This window comes from Zootermopsis nevadensis, unplaced genomic scaffold (assembly GCF_977971745.1).
Source record: "Zootermopsis nevadensis isolate Lab colony 2312 unplaced genomic scaffold, Znev_1.0 Znev_ptg000002l, whole genome shotgun sequence".
NCBI classification, from domain to species: Eukaryota; Metazoa; Arthropoda; class Insecta; order Blattodea; family Termopsidae; genus Zootermopsis; species Zootermopsis nevadensis.
In genome coordinates this window covers 13,408,204-13,434,386 of record NW_028259134.1, presented here as the reverse complement: position 1 = coordinate 13,434,386, position 26,183 = coordinate 13,408,204, and the positions used below count along the sequence as shown (strand labels likewise).

Sequence of the window (26,183 nt, the reverse complement as noted above, 5' to 3'; positions counted from 1 at the left end):
ACTATCATAACACTGCCATTTTCACATTATTATCAATTAGTATCAAGTTTACAGTTCATTAGATTACATATATTATCACCGAATGTCATATGTAGTTATGGACGTGATTGCTTCGTGTTAGACCCTGGTTCGAATCTCGGGTTAAAGACGATTTTATCAGAAGATGGCCATCGCCCTGATGATGGCGGCAGCAAAAACCTCTGAAACGTCGGTAAATTCATACCAGACTACACGGCGCAACATCCCAAAGGCAGCCATTTTCAGATTCACCGCCGTGAAAACCTCAAATCCTACACAATTTCATGAATCCATCCAACCTATTTCTGGATTTTAGTTTCAGAATAGGCCATGGTAGTTTTTCCACAAACTCCAAGATTTTTCATTCACGCGCATAATTGCTTCCTGGCTATTATACGACGTTTTACCAATTTCAGTGTGTTGGATATGCAAATTCCACGCATTTTATGTACGAACGTAAGTTAGCGGTGTTAGAAGGGGAGATCTACCTAATTAAGTCATATGTCTACCTGTTGTCCTCTGCTAAATATCCCAAATACGAAATAGAAGCGCTAAGTACTCGACTGTGGCTTTCGGAAAACTAATTAATTCCATAGATTAGACTCGTTCTTGATGAGCCAACTGTCAGGTCAGTTAGTTAAGAACGTTCTAGCCCTTTATTGAAACTGAAAATTCATTGTCATGTCCACAAGATAAATTAGTACCTGTCCTGAGCCAAAGCAATCTAGTTCACGAATCCACATTCCCTTCTGTGATATCCAGTTTAATATTATCTTCCCTTACTCTTCCATTTTTGTCTTAGGTCGGGATATTTTTAAACATCCTGAATCCATAATTCTTTCCGTAATGTGACGTTTGTACGTCGTTTGGTAAAACTGTTTTAGTTGACGTAGTGGTAATGAAATTCCGGTGCGTTTCATTGGGTTGGATAAGAATTTTGAAGAAAACAATTGCACGAGTTTCTTTATGTATGAACTGCTCTTTCATGATATAGATTCTGAGCAGAATAATATTAGATTTTCTGAGAGATAGCATGTTACATATTTCCTGTAACTTTCTACAGAAACACAAACTTTCGAATTTCAAAAATCAGAAGACAGGAAAACTATATTCCGCACTTAATCCTCTGTCCGCCTCTTTTCCTCTCTAACCTCTAAGTGGCAGCGCCTGACCTCTTCTACAATTTGGAGAAGGACGTACAATTTAATTGAAAGCAAGCCGACTTGAATACTGGGCTAGCTGTAGGAACTATGCCCTCAAGACGACGAGACCAGAACAGAAAGTAGGGGAATTGGCAAATCCAATTTTCCCGAATTTTATGCTCTGATGTAAATATCAAGCACCAACGCGACGTTATGTGCCGCGTTGGATTCTGACCTCCGTCAAAAGTACAAGAAGTGCAGAATCAATAGCGATGCATATTTACGTACTAGCTGTCTGATCGAAGACATGCTAGAGTTAAAATATTGATGACGTCAAGTACTGTAATATTATTAAAATTTAATCACAAACGTTATCTATGTGTCTTTGGTTTGGAAGTTGCTTTGCGTCGTAAAATCCACTGCCTTCCCAACGAACAATATATTGGTCTTCGACATCTGTAATCGCAGAGAAATTATAATATGAAGTATTTATTTTTGGTTTACTTTAGGATACATACATCACATAACGCCATTTAATCCTGTAATGTTGGTTTCATGTACCAACAGTTCGAATTGAAGCTATTAAAATGGCAGTGAATAAGTTACTTGGGTAGTGTTAAATATCTTTTCTGTTTTTGCGTAAATATATTCGAAACTATTATTATTAAATTCTATTAGAATATAATTTGATATAAACACCGACATCTTTCTTCCTTATTTAAACCTCATGAACCTGCACGCCTCAATTTCTGGTGATTATTGAAATAACCTTTTATTATTTATTATATATTGCACAATAGTTAAATATTATTTATTTGCATTAATGGCGGCAGGGTTTGAAATTAGTATGTCATCTTAACTTAATGAAACTGGTTGTTTGTAATAGGTTAATAAGAGGTTTTATTTTCTGTCCTGACGACGGAGGCCGACCTCCGAAACGTCAGTAATCTTATATCAGACTACACGGCGCAAAAACCCGTAAGACACCCCAGTAGAAACCTGAAATTTCACAAACTCTTTTTACATGGCAACGATAGAAGCATTTTACTTTCCGTTTTAGAATATATAAATTAGGTATTTATTAACCGAATCTCTCTGTTCGCTCTTCAGCACATACGTGACGGCACGAATGAACTGTATTACTTCCTCAAAATTTAATAATTTTCTCACGTTCTTCTATAACCGATTTATATCCCTTTCAGTCCCTGAACACACAATTTCATGAGTCAGGTTGCTGAAGTATGAGAAGTCAGACGAATGGAGTAGAAAGAATGAAAGGAGGAAGAGAGGCAGAACAATAACATGGATAATATGAAGAATTATAAGAATAACGAATAGGAAGATGAGAAAAAGAAAAATAAGAATCAGAGGAAAACAATGATATATCTACTTTTGATTTTTGTAATTTTCGTAAAGACCATGACGACACAGAAAATTACTTCTTTGTGAAAACTTTCTTTCCAGGAAATACGATAAAACGTTTAGTGACTTGGAATAAGTGATGTTGACTGAACACTCGTTTCACTGTTTTCAAGTTCTGCAATAGAAAATCTGGGTCAGAATGCAAAAGTATTTTTGTGAAGAATCCGATTTTTACGTTCGCATCTTGTGTATATGTATTGATCTGAATGTGGCAGTGTTTATACAACCAAATGACATTCAGTCAATTCCGCCCACTGAACTCGCAACAGAACGGCTTTGACAGGAATGGACAAACCACAGTCTTTTATAATCGTACCTCTAACCTACAGTTTCGCGCCAATATATGTCCGTTTGTGTTCTTTGCATTGTAGTGGAAGTACAGATTCTCCAAAGTTTTACAAATACAGCGTTTGTTTTTTTAGAAATCTGTATTCTCTCGATATTTTCCTCATACACAACCCCTAGGCATCGTCCGTTAAGATAATTTCCTATTTTAGAAAGCGCCGTTTAAACATAAGTAGTTACCTCATCTTAAATACTGCTGTAATAAGAATAATTATAATTTATCATTATTTATGTCATAAACAACGCAGACATATGGCGATGTTCTTATGGGTTTTGGCGGCTTATAGACTTGTCGGTACATGCTAACATTTCGAAGAAACACACTGTCTCCATCTTCAGCCCTGAAAATGAAAACAAGATGTTTCTCCGAAACGAAGACAAAGTTTTTAAATACACTTCCTGTTGCAATGAAAAAGAAACATTTTACAGTATACACAGACCCGTTTTGTTCAATAAATTCAGGAAAACGTTCTACTAAATTGATCTTGGAACAGGGTCCTTGTTGAGAAGCTTATAGCGTGACACAATTTGTAGTGAAATTAGTAGGAAGATCAAACATAAATCCAAAATTCCCATGGGCACTAAGACAAGAGCCTGATGTTGGTCTGTATTTGAACTGGGGGTCTAAAATTCTTTAAGCTTTGCCTACATGGTCCTTACAAGCCTCCCGAACGCTGTGCTTAGGCACAGAGAAAACTTTACCGTTTGTAATTACATTTCGGAATTCGCGAATTCCATTGTAGTTCGCTCCGTGGTATTTAACCACACACACAAAATTAAATTCTTGGTGAAATAGGATTTGGTATTGGAGACTGCTAAGGTGTCTCATTTACTGTGTGCGCATTCCCCCCCCCCCCCCCCCCCCGAACCTGCTTCGTTCATTACCAGAGCTCTTAAGGTGGCTTTATGATGTTCGTTTTTGCCATGGTTCAATAAACGACGCTGCTGCGGTGAATGGAAAGAATCGTTATAAATGGTGAGTTTGCAATTTGTTGGGTGCAGTTGAGTATTAGGTTGAATCTTTTGTTATTTAAATATTGTTTTAACTACGGCTGTTATATAGCGTGGAATGATATCGGGATAAACATTAATATATTATATATATATATATATATATGGATTTAAAAGATGTCAGTGTAGGCCTATTTGAATATGGTGTCCCAGAATTCTACATGAAAGACCGCGGAAAACCACAGAAACTCTCTGTTAGGATAGCAGGTAACTCGGACGAGATGCGAACCTGTTACTTCCTCAGTAAACGTCTAGGACATTACTGATACACCAGCTTTATACGTGATAATAAATTAGTGAATGCTTACATTTAGATCGTGTCTAAGTATGTAATCTTTTCCTCGACTGTGTCGCGTTTGAGAGCGTGTTTCTGGAGCCCTGCCCATCAGCGAGTGAAATCAGTATCAGTCTTATTTTTGTCCGTAGTTAGGCCAGTGAATGCCCTTAGTCTCAAAACCCTCGATAACTGTGTCTGAGGTCTTTGTTTTCCTACAGGCCGGTAGTCAAGAAGTTATCTTATATTTCCCTTCTTTCTAACGTATACTAAATACCTTTGCTTATTCTGTACTAATTTTAAGTTGTGTTCAATAAATTGTATTCTGCTGTGAGTCATTAATATCATCTCTATTGATAGTCTACAGGAAGGGATACCCTCCAGGTTGAGTTGTGGGTGGTTTAAGCCTCTAAAAATTACACATCGTTTTAACGTCATCTTTAAAATCACATTATACAAATGAGACATGGTCTTTAAATTAACTAAGAAACAAACGTATTATTTGAATAACTCGTTTCACTGAAAATAACGAAGCCCGTCCACTATAGGGATATATATAATGTATATTTTATGAAATGTATATAACCTGTAATATATTGTGTTTTATAATAATAAAAATTAATTTATTGAGGGTTTATATGACCGTTTGAAATGGGTTTTAATTCGGATGATGGTGGCTTAAATCGGACTAGATCAGGCATTCTCGCTTAATTGCTGGGAACCTTGCCAACTCGAGATAGATCCTCCATCTCCACCTCCTCTTCCTCTTTCCTCCGTCACCATGCAGCCAGCTTGTCCGATTTATCTCTCCACCCCATTCAGCTTTAACCCTGATAGACGCAGTTCTTCATAAAGGTGGGGGGTGAGTACGGGGCATTATGTGGATTCTGAGAGACTACAACTCCCCTGATGTAAAAAAAGGATATGCTATGCGATGAATGTGCTTTGGTTTATAATCACATTCGTATAAAGCGGACTGAGGTGTATAGGTATTGGATTTTCAGTTTAACAATTCCACCGTCTGTCGAGGAGGAAATGTACCGCTATTTCAACCGATCCTGTAATAAAGTTAGTTCACTGACAAAGTTGAACGTAATTGTCACTTCGTGACTGCCTGCTGGAACTGTATGATTCACCGCCAAGCTCTTCACGGTTTCCCCGACACGAGTCAAGTATGGCTACGCAAAACCAATAAAATTGAACTCGGCAGTTTCTGCCGGGAGCCGGGAAGTGACAGTTGCGTGTTCTACTTTCTCAGTGAACCCACTGTATAAGATATCTGACTGCCTGCTTCTATTAACAAGTGCTTCAGACAAAATACAACATATGCCGTAATACAAATTGCGTTAGTAATCATTGTCGTATAAAGCCCGTGTTATTGCTCGATCTATATCGCAAACGTGTTGGACATCTAGAAACCCAGAGATGGCTCGTTTGAAACTGACTTGGGGTGTAGAAGCTGCTGCTGCTTCTTCTTCTTCTTCTTCTTCTTCTGGTGCCTTGACCGTTATCGATCGTTGGCGTTTATGTCGGCTACTCATCAGCCATTATCCATGATTATCCTGAAGAAATAAATAATGGGTTGATTTGTCGTTGCCTTCCCCATCGCAGTATCACAGCCGTAGAAACCATTTATGGTTGCCGCCTACGATATCCTGAAATTAGGCCGTTCTCAAGGTTTCCTTCTCCGCCCTAAACCAGTACTGGTGGTTACTGCTGCCCTCCACCAAGATTGACCTTAGCTTCTCTCCTCACCATCGACCCTACCAGGAGCATTTGCTCCCTGTGACATCGCTCTCTGGATCCTTGGAACTACTGAGCCCTCACGCATATAACGTGTATACGAACATTTGTTTATATATTTAAATTTACAACCGTAGCTATGATGCAAATTCTTAAGGTTATGTTCGGCAATTTACAAGTAGAGAGAATCTATAACAGTGGAAATTATTAAAAATGGATCATTACAAATGTTTATAATTAATCTGCTGAAATTGCAGCAATGACGTATTTAGAGTAAGGACTTGTGTCTCAATGCAATCCTTACGATGAAAGTAGAACATGTTTTTATTTACCTTGTAGGCACGAATACCAATAATTTCCGTGAAGGAATGGAAATTTAGTTTTTCCTTGAGAATATTAATAAGAAATAAACCGATATTTTGTCGTCTGGAATGAAATGTTCTAAAATTTAATCGGTTCAAAATTAAATTGTAGTTACTTAAAATATAAAGCTGAATAAAACGGTAACAACACAGATTGGAAAATTGTCTTCTTACATCTTCTGTTTTATTGAAGTCAGTCGATGTATAATTCAATTCAATTCAATTCATAATAATATTAATAATAATATCTATACATATCTACTTACAGAAGCCAGTGCATTTGTGTGTGCTCTGGAAGCTTACCTGCCCACGCGCTAATCTGATCTGCCACGACCAGCCTACTTCATGCATGTTCTGCTGCTCTCTCGTCTCGGTGTTCCTCTGTGTTGGCGTTTGAAGCTTACTGTTACAATTACATTATATTAAGTCTGTAAAGGTTCCCTTTTCCAATTATAAAAGTTATGTAAACTTATTGGTTTGTGTTGAAAATAATCTTAGTTAAAAAGGTGGTCATTCATAGTATCTGTCTATTTACCTCACCATACCGCCTATAAGTAATGGAATTAAGAAAGCGTTTCTATTAAAAACAGATGGTTGCGTATATAATAATCAAAAGAGGTAATTTTTGACCCATAATCATAATAAATGAGTAGCAGATAACTAAGATTCAATCTGTGTGACACCATTTAGAAATTGTATACGTCTGTGAGATTTTATTCGTTTTGTTTTCAAGGTCATTATTATATTTGTTGCCGTGGAATTAATCTGCCGGTTCCATAATACCACCGAGGTACCTGCAAAAGTTATTATTATTATTACTACTATTAATATCATCATCTTTCAAAAAAGCCTATGACTCTGTGAAGAGAGAAGTGCTATATAATATTCTTATTGAATTTGGTATACCAAAGAAGCTAGTGGGTCTAATAAAAATGTGCTTAAATGAAACCTGTAGCAAAATTCGAGTAGGTAAATATGTATCTGAGACATTCCTCATCAAGAACGGTCTAAAACAAGGAGATGCTTTGTCTCCGTTGCTCTTTAACTTTGCGCTAGAATACGCCATCAGGAAGGTCCAAGGTAGGCAGGAGGGTTTGCAATTGAATGGGACACATCAGCTATTGGCATATGCTGATGATGTTAATTTATTGGGGGACGATATAAATACAATAAAGAGGAACGCAGAAGTTTTACTGGAGGCTAGTCGACAGGTGGGGCTACAAGTAAATTCAGAAAAAACTAAGTACATGTTAGTATCTCGTCATCAGAAGACAGGCGGGCAAAATTATCTTAGGGTGGCTAATAAATCCTTTGAAAGGGTTACAAAGTTCAAATATTTGGGAACAACAATAACAAATCAAAATGATACTTGTGAGGAAGTTAGGAGGAGACTAAATTCCGGAAATGCTTGCTACTTCTCAGTCCAAAATATTTTGTCTTCCCGTCTGATTTCTAAGAACCTGAAAATTAAAGTATACAAAACAATAATCTTGCCTGTTGTTTTGTATGGGTGTGAAACATGGTCTCTCACTCAGAGGGAGGAACACAGATTGCAGGTGTTTGAGAATCGGGTGTTGAGGAGGATATTTGGGCCTAAGAGGGAAGACGATGGGGCATGGAGAAAACTGCACAATGACGAGCTTAAAAATCTGTACTGCTCCCCCAGTATTGTGAGGGTGATTAAGTCGAGAATAGTGAGATGGGCGGGACATGTAGCGGGCATGGATGGGACAAGAGGTGTGCACCGGGTACTGGTTGGGAAACCTGAAGGGAAGAGACCGCTGGGGAGACCTAGACGTAGATGGGAGGATAATCTCAGGCGGGATCTATGGGAGATAGGAGTTGAAGGAAACTGGATTTTGTTGGCCCAGGACAGGGTCCGGTGGAGGGCTTTGGTTAATTCGGTGATGAACCTTCGGGTTCGGTAAGTCATCTAGTTAGTTAGTTATTAATATCATCATCATGAAGTATGGTTACATGGATGTGTCTAGATCCTGCCCTTAAGATAGAGTTGCTGCTTCTTAAACTTAAAATGTATGATTTCAAATCTCTCTCCGAGAGTTTTTCCGTTAGGATTAACTTCGGAGAGTAATTAAAACTTAACTTTATTTTACATATATCATTTTTAATCCAGATTTCGAGTATTTTAAGTACGAAATTTGTATTCATAGATGAAAATAATGTTAACTTCTCGGAACGGTTCAGCCGGGCGAAAAGTTCCTTCTGTGAAATTCGAAGATTCATTACCGTTTTCAGAACATCTCGCCAATGTATCACTATATGATGATGATTATTATTATTTTAAACACTTTAATAAAGGAATGTAATTATTTATATTAAATAACATTAACTGCATTGTAATATATAGCTCCACCTACTCATAATATTGAAATCGCCGTGCTGTTGCGGCAACTTCTCCGACACTACTGTGTTACGTAAAGTATAAACTGCACTCTGCAGGCGTTACCGTGTATGTCAGTGAGCCTCCGTAATGTGGGCTTCATTCAGCCTCATTGCTTAAGAGGTTTCCCATCGCTGTGTATATTAATTAATTTTTTGTGATACTAATAACAATTTAAAAATGTAACATTTAATTTTTATTCTTTCGAAGTGGCATATTTTACTGACAAATTGTCTTTCATCACTACTGTTAATGATTTCGTAATAATATGGGACATGACAGAATCTGAATCACTAAGCCACATGATATATTTGTAGTTCTCTTTTGTTTCTTTCTGTGAAGATGATATAGAAACCGATGGTTCATCGTCGTCTCAATGTAATCGTACAAATTAGTATTATCCCGAAAGAACTGAGTTTTTCTACATTTATATTTCTTTGTTTCCAAGATTTCTCTTTTCTATGTTTTCTGTTTATGTATTACGTCTCTATTTTTCTTTATTTCATTGTTTCTTTCTCTTCCGATACTATGGGATCAGATTATTCGTCACCGATTCAGCAAAAGTACATTTTACATGGTCCTGTCCTGAGCCACCTAAATTCTCTTTTTCTTCTATATTTATTCATTTTTACCAATTCTTTCTCCCTTTATTTCTTCTCCGTTTCATTTTTATTTTCCTTAACCCTTCTTTCTTACATCCCTTTTTGTTCTGAATGTTTATTATACACCTGTTTCTCGTTTCCTTATACATTAATACCGTGGGACTGACATTCATTATCTCAAGCAAAATTCTTCAACGGGCCTTTTATTTAAGCAACTGTTTTTTTTACGCCATCTCAATGATATCTGTTCAGATTCCTCCCCCGAATCACAAACAGACATGATTACACTGGAAGTATTCAGTGGAGCAGTGAAATCTGTGTTTCTTGCAGCTGTTCATGATCGACAACTGCGCGGACGACTGGCGAATCGCCATGACGTGGCAGAGGATTTCGCAGATCTGTCTGGAGCTGGGAATCTGCGCGGTACACCCTATTCCGGGAGAGTATTATTTCCTGTGGACTACTAAGCTGGCCAACAAGGGCGGTGATATAGGCTCGAAGTGGGTGCCGTACGACGTGACCCTGTCCCTGCCCATGTTCCTACGCCTCTACCTCATCTGCAGAGTTATGTTGCTTCACAGTAAACTGTTTACTGATGCTTCGTCCAGGAGCATCGGTGCTCTGAACCGCATCAACTTTAACACAAGATTTGTGCTCAAGACTCTTATGACCATTTGTCCTGGTACTGTGTTGCTGGTTTTTATGGTTTCCCTCTGGATAATTGCCAGCTGGACGTTGAGGCAGTGCGAGAGGTAAGTTCTCTCTCATGTACACCCAAAAGTTACATCATTATATCACTTATTACATTATAAACATTTGACACAATGCAGAAACAACCAAGTAAGCTTATCCACGCCACGTAATTCCTACAGTGTGTTCTAAATACAGGCTACGTCCTATCGGTAGTTCATGAGTTACGTCGGACTAGGATTGTTGAGATTTAGATTAGTCAACACATCTTTTCCATATTATGTATATGTAACATGTAATTATATGACGATTTGTCTCGAATGACGATTAAAAATAATGGCTCATTGACTTGACGTGGAGACTATGAGGCAGATTACTACAGCCCTCAGTCAGGATCAAAGTGAGACCGGAAAATTTGCACAACGTTCCCCAGTACCAGTTTGTTTAAAACAGCAGTAACATGCCTTACTCACTTGCGGAAAGACGTGTGATTTGAAAACCCGACCAGAGACAAATATCCCGATCTTTTTTGAAATATCTCGGTCCTTCCATGCATGTGCACGATATATCTCTCGAGTCATAATCCATATCATCCTATGATTTATTATTCCATGCTGCATTTTGAAACGTTAATAAATAAACAAGTAACAAGCCCTGTATAAGGTTAAATTTAACTTAATGAAGACGTATAGCTGGGGTAAACTTTGTAACCAGCTGTACAATGGAAGGAATCCTCGTATACGAAAATCCCCCACTCATCCATAAATGTACCCTACACGGGGTAAAGTTATTTTGTGTTTTCTGAACATAGGCTTATCATGCCCAGTAAAACTGGCATATCCCAAAGGAGAAATTTCGTCCTGTGACTTGGTTGATCAGAGTAATCAACAGTAGACTGTAATAGTGTTCATCATCTTAATTATAGTAACAATTTGAATATATTACTACGTATCTTAAAGACATATTTCGTTTACTAGAACGTTTCTCAATCCAAATTATGGCCTTTCGGGAAATGTGGAATGTTGATCGGTGTTGACCACATTTTTTTTATTGGGTGGATTTCTGTCGTTGAGTTTCTATATAAAAATGAGCGTCATAAAGAATAAATTAACAATATTTAAGATAATACTTATCAATCAAGTTATCCTTAAAAGTTAGACTCTTCAGGTTACCCAGAATTACAATGTGCGTGGGTCACAAGAGCAGTGGAGATGTCGGAAGTGAGTTACAGATCAGTATTAGCCTATTACAGATATGATTTCACACTACAGAAATAAATGGTGGGAACATGTTGAGGGGTGGGAGAAAATCTTATTTCAAACATAGATTTCAATTATGATCCATGAAAAAATTGGAGTGTATTATTAGACGAAAATATTAACTAACTAATGGATGTTCCTTTGGGAGCTAGACCAAGTCACTGGGCTTAAACATTTCTGATTATAATGGTGATTAATTCCGTTGAGTTTCTGATACAGCATGTTATCAAAGTACGTTGTATCACACACGGTGTATTCAGACATGCCTTATGTTTTACGCCCTATAATATTTTAAATATTATGATATATTTCATTGCAAGCATATTAATTTCCGTGTTAGCTACGAGGTACGTCTCTACAGAAATACGTATATCATCCACTATGAATACATTTACTAATACTGATCATAAGCAAATTATCTTTACATATGTCTTTATTTAATTTTGTTTGTGTTTATTCTCCACTGCTGGAAGTTTTAGCAGGATATGGAAATAAGAAGTATAATTCCACGCAAACGATCAAAAGGTGTATATTACAGAAATACGTTAAATTTCGCTGATTAATATGCCAAATACCATATTAATTTGTATATTATTCACAAGTTAAATGAATACATGATGCTTTCACTTGTTCCTGCATTGTGAAAATTCGTCTCCTATACATTTGTTTATCTAAGTGTTATCACCCTCCTCCACCCAATTAGATATTCAAGTAGTTACAGAAACCTAAACTTGAATTAATATATTTAGATACCGGTCTTCTAGATTCTTTCACCATGGAGTTTTCTGGTTGTATACCAACGTTTCAGAAGCAGCACATTCTTCTGAAACGTTTTTATAGAACCATTAGTCTGAAAGACGCAACAATCAAGGAGACCGCTCTTCCACACGTTATCGTGAAAACCTCAAATCTTGAATGAACATAGTTTTTATGCAGTATAACATGTACATATGCGTAGTTTTCCTTTCATTGAATTCCACTTTGACTTTATCAGCTTAATTGAGATGGCCATATGAGAATTAGAAGTAATTCATTTAGCGTTTTATACTGTGGAATATTATACATTAAGCTGCTGAATAGTAAACTTTTTAAACGAATTTGTGCAACTTGTAAATTAGCAGGTAGTCGTTATCATAAATATCAGTCTGTGACGTGTGTCAAGTGAATAACTATAATTTGAACCGAAGAATGTCTTTTATGTTGTTAAGTACGAATCTAAGTTAAAGTTGTTCGTGATTATCATAGATTCATGGTGCAAATTCATCAAAACTTATACATTTTACTGGCAGATTTTTTTAACACTATTAAAGTTAATTAAACCAAAAATACGTTACGATATGTCCGAAGTGTCTTCTAAATGTATATCATTATCCGCATTTCGCTAAATTGCGTTGTGTGAAGTGCTGTGGTCGTCTCAATGAGGCTGTGATCGTCATTTTTATTCTTAGAGCCTGTCTGTCGGTGAATAAACTGTATCACAATGCAGTTAATTACGTTTTAGTTTTGTTTAAAATGTTATTCCCAGTTGTCTCTCGGTTGTTCATTTTAGAACAATAAATAGAGTCGCACAACATTAATACGTGTAGAACCTAATTTCGTTTACATTACGAATTTAACACTTAAAGACTTTCTTTTATACAGTATTTAAAACAGTGATATTGAAAAAATTAGAAGAGAATACGGCTAATTTAGAATACTGATACCGATTATATTTTTAAGACTGTACTTATATATTGCAAGGTATCTTAATAAAACAAAATAACTTGAGGGTTAAGAAAAATATCTGACTAGAAGGACAATGAATATAAAGATTGGCTCTAAGATAATGACATGTGATGACAGTTTCAGGTTCAGCTACTTTCGCCATACTTCGCTTGTAGTTTATTGAAATCAGTTTCATGTTTGAAAATATTGGAGATTATGGATTAGAACGTAGCCACATTTTGATAAAAGTGACTAATCTTTGAATATGGAGTAGCTTATAACAGCAAACAAATTATATATTTTTATAATATTTAGTTAAATGCATTATCCTCAGAGATACTTAGTTCTTTTGCTAAATTCCGGTTTGATAGACGCTGAATTGCTATATTTTATCATTTATAAAAATATCACTACTAGTCGTTCTATGCCTCACGGTTTCACCCTTTGTAAAGTGTCCCGCAAATTATTATAAAGAAGGGTTAAAGTTATGTATCTAGGAAATGTTATCGATTTCTAACATGTCAAATATATATTAAGGAATATATTTCATACCTAATATTTTATAATATATCTTATTTACGTGTCACTCGTATACTAGCGACTGTTTTAGAGTTTATTAAAATTGTATTTTTCGTGGCTGTATTATAAACACTCATATTTACAAGGAATATGGGAGCAAGTCAAACGAAAGTAAATACAAGCATCGCAATTTGAAGGCGGAAGATAGTTAATCCTGAATCGAAGTCATTAAAATGGTTTGATTAGTCCAATTTTTATGCTCGGTATATTTCATAATTATGCATGTGATGTTTAAGCCAATTCTGTCTAAAAAAATTTATGCCCAGATATTAAAACTTACAATATTTCACAAAATGCTTATTAACTTTCACTTTGGATATGTATGCCCTACACTTCGACGATAAAAGGAAAGCATATTTATGAATCTGTATTCACGAATTTGAACCAACATTGATCTTATATTCCCTACAGAAATCACTGTTGTTTCAAATTACATGCCAAAGCATACTATAACAACGGCTTCAATTTTATTCTAAATATATATCTGTGTAATTTTGTTTTTATTACTATTGTAGATTCCTCCCATGTAGTAACCAATTAATTTTTATCCAGTATGCTTTGATTAGCTTAGAAAATCTGACTGTTTTACAATAAATAAATGTGCATGGTAGAAGAAATTATATTGTTAATTACCGTAAATTCTCTTTGGGAAATCCAGAATTGACTGTAAAATTGCTTTTTCGGTAAAATGAATTCTGAAGATTGTCAAAGTACGTACGTGTAATGTTTTTAAATAATTGGAAAGTAATTGCTATCATAATCGATTATCGATTTGTTTATTGTTGATCAGTGTTCTTATAATGCCCTTTTCCAATTGGTTGATGCTGTTTGAATATCCTTTTACCCTTACTCTTAGTTTTCACTTCGTGCCTCGGAGTTCCGTCTTACTGTGAAAGAGTTCTGTTCCCATATTCATTACAGCTGTTATTTATATTATTTGATATTTTATTTCACTAGCCCTTCACAATAAAAATACATTTAAAATATATAATTAGTCTGAGAGAAAATGTTATATTTACTGAAGTGTAAATTTTAATAATGGCGCTTTGTTGACTTGTAAATTGTCAGTTAACTTAAAAGTAATAGAACAAATACATTTGAGATATTATAATAAAATAATACTATATTTATATGCATCGTTAGATTATAGTTTACAGCTTTACGCTTGTGCATGATACTAATATATAAATATGGGACATATATTTAATCTCACAGCAGGCCGAATTACTATAAGGAAACCTGTAATAGAGTATATATATAAATTATTGATTTTAAATTGAAAGTAATATATAGAGTCACATATAAAACATCATAGAACTTGGCAAAGCGCATGGCGATCATAACCAGATGGAGTTTAGCAATAATTCTGCCCAACTTGTTCTGCCTAATTATTATTATAACTTTGCAGAACTATTTTTACTTATTTTTTCATTGTTTTGCTCACTTCTAGTAGTTGCTGATTTGTAAATATCTAGCTCATTGTTTAATTTTGTATTCGCGTCTCATCGTTTTTACAAGTAAATCTTCCACTCACGTACGTAATGTTCTGTCTCTACTCCATTCACTGCTGATACTGGTGACTGGAATATATGATACATTTCATACTGTACTATGTGCACGGCCTGATTCTTTGTTATTCATAAAAATAAACTATTAAAGTAGCTTATTATTTTAATACACTTGAATCCATTGCATATAGATATGATTTGTTTTAATTTCAATTATATTATTCACATTTGTTTGGAAATAATGATTAGTCTTAGTGAATGGCGATTTGTTTACGTCATTTATGGAATATAGCCACCTCTCTTGAGAAATGTTGTTTAGCTCATCACCCTGTGGCTGGTTTACGTCTACTCAAATACTCAATTTTCTTTGCATCAGTTAAAGCGTAGCTATTTTTAGAGATAATTAATTATGTACATATTATTAGCAACTGCACGATGAGCTATATAGTTTATATGAACCTCTAGTGGCAAGAGTCTGTCTAGCTGCACATGCTGTAGACTTACATTAGTGCTATGTTCAATATGCAGTATATCATCTTGTGAGTAATTAGCAGCCAGCAGGAAGAGGTCCATGGTAAGATAATTCTTAAGCTGAGTAAAATAGAAGTGTATTATAACTTGCTCTTACTTCTTCTAGTCTGTCAATAGAATTCATCTTATGTTGCAATTAATACGACACATATTTCATTCTGTAAGTGGAAATGCTCTCTTCTGGTAGTGTTTTATGAAGAGCGCAGTCATAGTGTCATTGATGGAGTTATGAATATTCACTTTAAATTTTTTTAAGTTTTATGTGTTATTAATAGTCGTTATATTTGTTTTAAAAATATTTCTTCATTTAATCTAGTTTTATATATCCACAGTCAAACTTATTATAATGGTATCACTGACAGGTAGGCAGAAAACATTAATGTGATCAGCGCGCCTGTTTCGAAAACAAGAAATCTTTCCGTAATTTTTTTCACTACCAATGTGTGTACAACTAACATCACATTCTGATATAATTGTTAAATCACAAGTTGTGTCACATAATAATAAAAGTGTAGTTTAAAACATTACACTTGTCCACGTATTAGTAACAATGGTTTCTCCTTCACATATTCTTTTCTTCTCATGTGAGCCACAAAACTTCTTGCACTCTTTCTGGTTGTTGTCACAACTGAACAAACGAGCCCGTCTGTTGTGATCGTCCTGCGCAGAAGCAGCCGTTTTACCACGCAAACCATTGCACTCGTCTAAAAACAAAACTTGCTGGTTAAAATACGTATACACTTACAACCGCCTTATACATATCAAGCCTTTTGGATCGTTTGGAAAACACTGATAAAATATAATCTATAAACATACATGTAATAATCAATTAACACAATTATCACGTTGGAAAAATGTTCACATGGATCACTGAGATTTTCTTTTGTTCGTTCTGAACTTTTAACGTGTTTTAAATCTTTAATTTACTTCTTTCCTCTATGATGAATGTTTGTATGTCACCCCAAACCCACCCCTCTGTCACAGCATGAATGAATTTTCCTCACTGTAGGTCTGCATAACTCTTCGTTATGGTTTTGTGTATGTGGTGTGAGCATTTTTGTCATGCTATAATATAGTATTGTCCGTTCTTGGTTTTTGTTTTAGTCTCATTTAAGACTGCATGAGCATGTGTGAAATTAAGTCTTGTATTATCAATTGAAAGAGATACATATTTTAAATTCTTTCACAATCTCAAAAGTTTGTGATAACGGTCCCCGTTGAAAACGACAGCGTGCTGGTTTTCTTTGCCCCTTGTCTAGGTACCACGACGAAGAACATGCCAACTTACTAAACTCCATGTGGTTGATCGCCATTACTTTCCTGTGCGTAGGTTACGGGGACATTGTTCCCAACACTTACTGTGGACGAGGTATCACGCTTACGTGCGGCATGATGGTAAGTCATAGTACCCCCATTCCACGTCGAAAATTCACTATGTCACCCACACTCCCATCTTAATTTTCTTTACTAGCCGCTTCGTTCTCTAATAACAATAATAAATTTTAAAGTACTACTGCAGTGCACTACATGTTTTGTTAGCACTACTGGTTGAAATGTGTGTAATGTTGTTGCAATCTGTATTCTATCGTAGTACACCATAAAATGTTACTGTCACATATAAGTAAGGGACGCTGTCTGCTGTGAAGTTAGGGAAACTAACATACACATATTGATTTTTTGTAACTGCCTATAGCGTATGAAGATTTCGGTGTCTTTCATTACTACAAAAGAGACTGTCAAGCGTAGTCTATTGGCTTTCATGGAAGAAAATATATTATTTCTAGTTTTGTGTAGTTTAAGGATAAGGGAAATGAAAGCCGCACATTTTCGAGTCATGTAGCTGTCGTCTAAGAAATCAATTCGCTTTAAACTGCAGTAAACATAAAGAGTAATTTACACGGGGGTAATTAGTGTAAGGGGCCAACTTCCATACATTTCGCAGGTTATTCTTTTATACTGCATCGAAAGTATGTGATCAAAGTCTGTGCTCTTATAAAAGTGATGCCATTATACATATTGTATATTATACTTCGCTGATATGCTACCAACCCCTTCTTTGATTAATGTCTATTAACGATGTATTTTTTAAAAATTTCGCACACTAAAATTCCATTCTCATTCATGCAGATTGTCTTGTACTTCTTTCGGGTTTGGCTTTCCTATTCGTGCTTCTGCGTGTCCAGTTTCAAATTTCCTTTGTCCTTAGGGGCAGATATAATAGTACCAGCTGTCCTTTACTGAGAGTACGAAGGGTTTCCTCCTGCCACTGTCTCAATACGTTCTGCTGTTTTACTGTCGACCTATACTAAGACGGGACACACATGGCTTTCTGCAGCCCCTGGTTCATTGTCGTCCACTCCCCGTGAGTTAATTTCTAATTTCCATTCTTCCGTATTCCAGTTTAAACTCTCCAGATGGAGCTAACATTTTATCTGGAGTGGTATCCACATTTCACTGAAAATGCCTCACACCATCAAAATCCACTGACATTAATATTTGCTCTGTTTTGGGCTATGCTGCCGAAAATATTTTCGAAGACTGATATTTGGTTAAGTTTCTGTCCGGTGTATCCTTCAACCTCTTGGTCCGTCCAGAAAAAAAAATACGTTTGCTCTGAGAGAAAAGAAAACTTCTGTCAAATTCTTGCAGTCTGTGAGTGCAGTGCAGTCGGCTTATGAACTGGGAATAATATCTAAGATGGCTGTACTTGTTGTCTCCACCATCAGGGATCGCCCTGTTTATGGAGGCAGTAAGGACCTGTAAAACGTCGGTAAACTTCTACCAGAGTAAACAGCGTTACAACTCTGAAGACAGCCATCTTCGTCCCCTCCGCCATGAATCCTCAAATCCTACAGAGAATATAACTTTTTAAGCGTGTGGCTGTTATGTACATCGACTACAATAAGACATTTCCCATTGCTTCTATTCTTTTTAAAATCTCTAAGCAACAGCATAAAAAACTTCCTTCGTTAATAATCTATAGCCGATGTCCGTCATCTCAAAAGCAGATCCCGAAGAAAGTGTGCCATGCTCGGCATACTATTAATAAAATGCTGCCCGTCCGGCATCTGTACATGTCACAGGAAGCCCTCCACTTGATGCACTCTGCAAGTGTAAAGCTAGTTAGTCCTTCCCCTCGTGCTTTAAGAAAATTTGTAGCCAATGTTTGCAAGACGTGGCAATGGTAATGTGTCCATACGGAATAGATTTTTGAACACTATTTATCTGTTGCTGGTCGCAAGGAAACAGCTTTTCTCTGATATTCTGTTGCTTTCTTTAAACCGTCTTCACCTCCCTTGTGTACTTCATTGGAGATAATCTGAGAGCCTCTGAGGACGTTCCTAATACGTGTAACAAGGCTCAAGATTAGAAATTTCAACTTCTATATTGTACTAAACCATACTTATGGTTTCGTGTGTAAAGATATGTATTACCATATTCATAGCTTCAAAACAGTTTATCAATAACATTATAAAATATGAGCGAGCGGAATTAGTATCAAATGTGTGTTTGGAAATAAACAAAATGTTACTGTCAAATTGGATGATCCACCAACCACTAGCGCGTTATCATCCGTCCACCCTCATGTAAACATGATTTTCTCACGTGCTTCTCTTCAATACTGTGACATCACTTAAGATGGAGGGTGTATTTTTTAAGAAAAATTTATGCCTTTCAGTATGGCTGTAAAATCTAACAGAGCAGTCTTACCTTGCTTCAATTCATCGCTTCCCGAGCACGAAATACACATTTATCAACTCCATGAAAGCTTAAACTTCGTTTCATTAAAGTGCTGGCATGCATCTGGTTGCTCAAGAAACTTTCAATGGCCCAAATTCAATAAAAATTACGAAAACGTAACGAGTGGCCTGTGAATGGGTCCCTTGAGCTTTTGTCCGTCATAAGATACATCATAATGGATATTCTGTACAAAGCTGCATTCCATTGTTCTGTTTATCTTTCTTCATTGCTTTTTTTAAACTGCGTGAAGTTTTGGTTGACGTAAAACGTCCCCAAGTATTTTATGTTATTTTTAGTTCTGGTTCTGACCATTTGAGAATATTCTTCCTAAAATATTTGTATGGTACGACATGAGCATTACAATAATTTGAATACTGAAATATTGTTTCATTTGAACAGTATTATATTGTACCATTCAAAAAGGATTCACGGCTTACAGATCAGTAATAATGTTTTACTCTGCTCAAATATTTGGGTTTTTTCCTTTAGACAATGTGAATCCATAAGCCAGTACAATTATTAATTACGGACCTCCCTTAGATTTCCACTGCGAACGATTTATTAACGGAATATTTTAATACCATTTGAAAGTCTTATTCTGGTTACTTAAATACATTAAAATTTTAGTGAGCTCAGTTTTGAGCAGTTTTCTTGTAATCTACATATTTCTGCATTGAAACAATTAAATAATCTTTGACTTGAGAAATTCTTAAAAGTAATTCACAGTTAAAATAATTGAGGTTAATCTGTCGATATTGGGATTGAGCAGTTAGAAAATTACGTTGGAAAAAATAAGGGTTTTTAACGAAACAAGCGAGAGTTTTCGATCTTCATACTTTTAACACATAATTAACATCACTCAGTAGTTTTTTGGTTATTGTTAAGTTTTGTATTACGAGAGTATCTGAATAAATATGGTAAGAAGCACTCCTATGTGAAGGACTTTATTTTTACGTAAGAAGGCTTTGTACACTTCATTTTTCCACATAGTCGCCATACTTGTTTCATCGTCTGTCTCACCGCGACACCAAAACATCTATCCTGGCATAGAATAAATCGGTGTTAAGCAGCTTTAGCCAGGAAACGACATGTGTATGGTTGCAAGTCGTTTACCAGCTAAATGCCCGATCAGGTGTTTAGTTGGAAACCATTTGGTGCGAGGCACGTCGCACGAATGGGAGGTTCTGGACCACTCACCAATCAGTCCTCCAGAACAAAATTATTCGTATGTCATCTGTATGTCTTCTGGATTGTACCGCCGTGTAAAAGTAAAGTAAAGCTGTCCCACTATACGCCATGTAGGCGCTTGGGGGGAGTGGAGGTATAGCTCCTCTCTTCCTTGACCTCGGCACTAGATGGGAGGTGAGTGGTCAGCATCACGCTCCGGCCGGCTTTACCCCCGGGAAAGGATCCCGGTACCCATTGGATAGGAGGCTGGGTGGCCCCCAGAGCCGGTCTGGACGCAGAGGCTAGAGGAAAAAAAATCCTCTGCCCCCGTCGGGGATCGAACCCCGGTCGCCCAGTCCGTAGCCAGTCACTATACCGACTGAGCTACGCCAGCTCATTGTACCGCCGTGTAGTCTAGTAGAAGTTTACCGACGTTTCAGAGGTGGCAAGTACCTCTGAAACGTCGGTGAACGTCTAACGGCGCTGTAACCCAGAGGACAACCATCTTCATCCTCATCGTCGTAATAACCTAAAATCCTACTAAGAAATAAGTCCTTCACATGTAAGTGCTTGTTACCTTATTTTTTTTAAACATCGTAGATACTTCGTTCACTATAAAGGTTTTGTGTATCCATGTTTATGAGACATTACTTTGTTTACGTACAAGAGAATGAATTTTCTGTGTAAAATAGAATGTGTTATTTGTAAAACTTGTTATACATTAACACCTACAAATTGTGAGCGAATATTGATGTCACAGGGACTTCCTTGCGGTTGATCTAATTAAGAAGACTTGCTTATATTTAAACAGTTGAGCATCCTGCAGAAATAGGACACACTATACAGGTTGAAGCGCAGAGAAGGCGCAACTGACTCTGACATTTTACATCTATAATTTAGAGCCAATTAAGTTAACGTAACAGAATGTTAACTGCAATTTACCAGAAACAGAATATATTCTTATAGATGTCAAATAAATTTTTTCGTATGAATTACGAAGTACAAAATACAGTTTATGTATTATTGAAGTGAAGGGCTGAAATATTAGATCACAAGTATAATTTATAAAGCAATAAGTATGTAGAGAATTTAATATATGCCATATCAGAATATAATATAAATGGCACTGTCATGAAATCATGATGACTTGTTTTAATTACCTCCGTAAAATGACATATTTCTCTTTAATGACTTTCGAATGCCGGGTAACCATATTGGTTTCCTTTTTATCTTGATGTACCCAATTGATAGCAAGATAAAATATCTTCGGTCGCTATTAATTTGCATTTCGAATCACCACATAACGCCTAGGTCCCACACTTCTGTATGTCCAAAGATGTCGCACAGAATGTTCATTTGTCCGATACTATGAATCGTGAGGAACACAACTCGAACGAAGGCGGACACCCCGTTGGCACTTGTCTGTGCGCCAAAGTAGAGTTTGTGGTTGTTCTTCCCGTACCAGGTTTCACGACGAGGAGCATGCCAACCTGCTAAACGCAATGTGGCTTATAGCCATTACATTCCTGAGTGTGGGATTTGGTGATATCGTGCCTAACACTTACTGCGGGCGAGGTATAGCAGTCACTACGGGCATCATGGTAAGTCGGTCACGCTCAGCGGGCCTCTGATTTCGACGTCGACATTTGGAATCTTTACTGTACTAAAGTTTTACCTTCTACAAAGTTCAATTCTTATATTTTAATGTCTTTCATTTTACAAGTAACTTAACCAGTATGTAGGTGATTTATTTTCTGAGATGTTTCGCCGTGTAGTCTGGTGTAAATTGACCGTAGTTTCGGAGGCGCTTGCTATCAGATTACGCTGCGCAACTTCCCAGAAAACAGTTATCTTCATGCGCACTACCGTGAGAACTTTAAATCTCACCCAACATAACTCATAAATTTTTAGTAAATTCTTCAGAATTTGATGTAGTTTATTTGTAACTAGAATAGTACTGTGTTCTGTGTAATAATAAACTAAATATATTTATCAGCAGTCTGTAAATTTAAAGTTTCAAATTTGAAACTTCATGAGAAAATACAGGTGTCGTCGCATTTCTGTAATAATTTTGGCATGAAATTTTTGTGTAAACGGCCTATAAAACTATCATTTTGTGACTCAATATATTCCGCTCATACATTTCATTGCGTGCTTTTGACAGTAATTAATATATCTTACAATAAAACAATTTATTTGAGGCAATTATTTAAATCGTTTCGTGGTAAAGACGCATCACTTTACATGATACAGTATACAGACACACAATATGTGAATGAATACTTTATAAGGTCTACTGTAGACTATACGAGCATGAAAGATTTACGATGTTGTGGCATTACTTGTTGCATTACTTGAGATTACTTAAGCCCAGAAGAATAAGGTGTCAGATTCATCTAAAATTTAGCTTTTGCTGTTAGGTACGGGATTGTACTCAAAGGCTGTACAATGAATATATGAAAATTTTAGACTTTCGTAGTAACCGTCCGTTTGTTGTTCAAGTGGAATGTTTCGCATAGGCCTACATAAACTGCGTTCACCAAAGCGTAAATTCTTTGCGACTAATTTGTCGCATACTCTCACAGCGAATTATTAATGTCCTTACTCTGCTCCGGTATCTACCACGGAAGAATGGCGCTGCGGAGTGGGACAAGTAAAGGACGGTCCAACACAGATCAAAATATAAACGGAAAAAATATTAATAACAGATACCTGAAAAATGTTTATTTTATATATTATCTAATACTGAGTGAGTGGTTTATTCAGTCATTCATTGCATTAATATGTACCCCACATTTGTATTCCGAGATTCGAATCCATAATCGGAAATAATATATTATGAAGTGGCAGTGGTAATGCTTCTAAGAGCCTACGTCTGAAATCGTATTAAAAATTTGCAAGTAATGAAAACCATTATTATTTTTTGTCGGGACTCAATTCTTTGCATATGCACTCTGGAAGTTTCAGTTAGATCCAGTAGCTTAGGAATTAGTAAGTCCTCCACTTATTATTTGTATAGACCTGTGGATCTCAAGTAGTGGTCTCTTAGTGGTCAGGGTAACCTCGAAAGACGACCCAGATAAAACGTTAATATCACAGATAAATGTAGTATTTTGCCTAATGCAAATCGTAGTTCCTTTTCCTAACCTCGGCGCTAGATGGAGATGAGTAACTGTGGCAGTAATATAATAATACCTTAAACAGAATCGTGATGTGGACGTTGAAAATTTCAATGGCGAATCTACGAACGCGTAGGCCTACATCTTATTACAAAGTGTGTTAAATTTTGTTGTAGAAATAACAGCGTTTGTTTGATGGACAATTTTATGTGTAAACCTTTTGAATCCGAACCTCCGAGAGAGGGTTAGGAGGGATTACATTGCAGCAGAAGGAAAGAGAAAACCGGTGGGGGAGAAGTGAGAGTCAGTTTATTTATGGTGAAGGGGAGAAAGAGCATCTGATAGTTGTTCATTTACCCAGCCTGTTTTACGCTGTTTGTAAAAGAGCTAACATTTATAAATTAAAAATCTGTAGGCAATTAAAGAGCAGGCACGACAAAATTCTTATGCTCTGTGCACATCCCCTAACTCGTTCACGAGCATGTAGTTTTACAGTAGAAGTTTCTACACAGACATGTAGGTCCTCTGCACCGGAGGCAGAACTATTTTCGTAGTGTCAGATAATTTGGCTTTCCCCAGCACATTATAAAGGGTGCTTCCAGGCGAAATTAACTCCCTGCAAGCCATTTATTATCCAAATTGCAATATCACACAAAAATTACAAATGTATGAGCAAATTTCATTCCATTTTTAACTAAGCCTCTGTTATAACACCAGTATTTTATTAAAATCTGTAAAAAAAATCTGAGCATAAATTTCTGCTGAAGTTATTAATAGAATGTCTGCGTTATAAGTGGCAAAACAGTGAAATTACTTAAAAACCAAAATACAGCAGTTAATATTAAATGGAAATCATGTAATTATTTTAATTGAAGAGAAAGTATTCATATATTTTGCATATCACAGTTTGTTTTACGAAGTTTTAGGTTTATTTTCATTAAATAATTGATTGAAACATGCATGTTTTATATAATATATACTATGGATAGTGTATTGTGTAATGCATTAGAACAGTATATATTGGGAAAGTGCACTCTTCGCACAAAACATTAACCAAATAATGGGGAATTGTTTTATGTCGATTCATATCTTTGTTGGCAAACAAATTGGACTGGTGTCGAGTGTGGCACCAACTACGACTTGCCTGGCACTGGTCACTACTCGTAACTGCTATTTAACTTTTTACGTAAATTTGGCACCAGGAAGAGAAAATGTTTGCAATCTCTTGATGACATTCAATGAAATCTTATGCAGATAATTCAACCTAAAATTTGTTAAATGAATTTAATGTTGGTTAGTTGTAATGGTTTTGCCAAAAACAGTGAATCATACGAAACTTAGTACACGGGCAGAAAGGCAAATTACAGAATTAAATATTTGTTTCTCTGTGGTCTGTATTATTTTTGGTCTGAATGAATAATGTTGCTGGAACAAATATTTTAATTCTTTATTTGTGGAGAAAAAAAAGATTGTGGGGTCCGCAGTGGCCGCGCGGTCTGAGGCGTGGGTTCGAATCCCACTCAAGCCGTGGATGTTTTTCTGTGTTGTGCTGTCCTGTAAATAGGTAGAGGCCTTGCGACGGGCCGATCCCTCGTCCAAGGAGTCCTACCAAAACGTCTACAGATCAAGCCAACTAAAAATTTGGGGACCCGTAAAGGGTACCAGGAAATGTACAGACATTGTTAAACCGGAAACAGAAGAAGAAAAAAGATTGTAAAGGAGTGTGAATTTAGAGAGGAATATACTGATGCCTTGTAGCAGATATAAGAGAAAAGGCATATGGGAACACATGCCAAGTAGATCACTAACCCACAGGCATAGGTCATTGCACGCTACACTAAATGCATTAAGACACACTACATATGACATTTTAGCTGTTGCCTGTACCCTTGTCTTTATATTATTAGTTGCCATTAAAGTTTTTATCATATTTTATTTTTTACACTATGGCAGTAATAAAGATGAACCCACAAACCTTTGAATAACATTCAGAGATTGCAAATGGTTCCTGATCACCAAACCTCACAACAGTACATGTAAAGACAGGTGTAACGTCGACTCTGAAATGTTTTGTGTATTAAACGTACTTCAGATAATGTCCAACATTATTGCAGTGCATCGAGTAGTTCATTATGACAAACATTAAAATCACCATAAGATACATATCTTTCAGTGTAGATAATGTACAAATTATTATTGATGGTTCCTGTGTAATTTTCATTCATTCATGAATAAATTAATCTTATTAAAGTATAAAATTAACATAAAAGACAGATTATCATACTTTTATTTCGTGATGAAATCGTTATGATTATGGAGATTAAATTCACTTAGCTTAGAATTTAACCTCAGACACATTTTTGCTGTTGGAGTGGCACATAAAAACATTATATTGATTTACAAGGAATATAAATATGCACACCAGGCATATGGGAGGGGTCATTTTGAAAAGGGAGCTGGAAGAATCAAAGACTCGATGTCTTTTATTAAATTAGTCACTGAATAAAGTTAAACCTTTCAGTCAGTGGTTATATCAGGCAAATTAAAATGTTCATCCTGCGTACA

The 26,183-nt window shown here is 36.2% G+C and overlaps 1 protein-coding gene across 10 annotated transcripts in view; it reads left to right on the top strand.

The window, feature by feature from the left end:
* Window positions 1–26,183, top strand: part of SK (small conductance calcium-activated potassium channel) — a 349,222-nt gene that overhangs the window by 313,934 nt on the left and 9,105 nt on the right. For 7 of the 10 annotated variants that reach the window (XM_087350045.1, XM_087350067.1, XM_087350071.1 and 4 more), the window contains 2 exons: window positions 9,651–10,072; window positions 21,965–22,100. In XM_087350045.1, the coding sequence (XP_087206171.1) occupies window positions 9,651–10,072; window positions 21,965–22,100 (558 nt within the window). Of the gene's footprint in view, window positions 1–9,650; window positions 10,073–16,850; window positions 16,987–21,964; window positions 22,101–26,183 lie in introns of all 10 variants that reach the window. The other 3 variants (XM_087350079.1, XM_087350063.1, XM_087350081.1) reach the window with 1 other exon arrangement.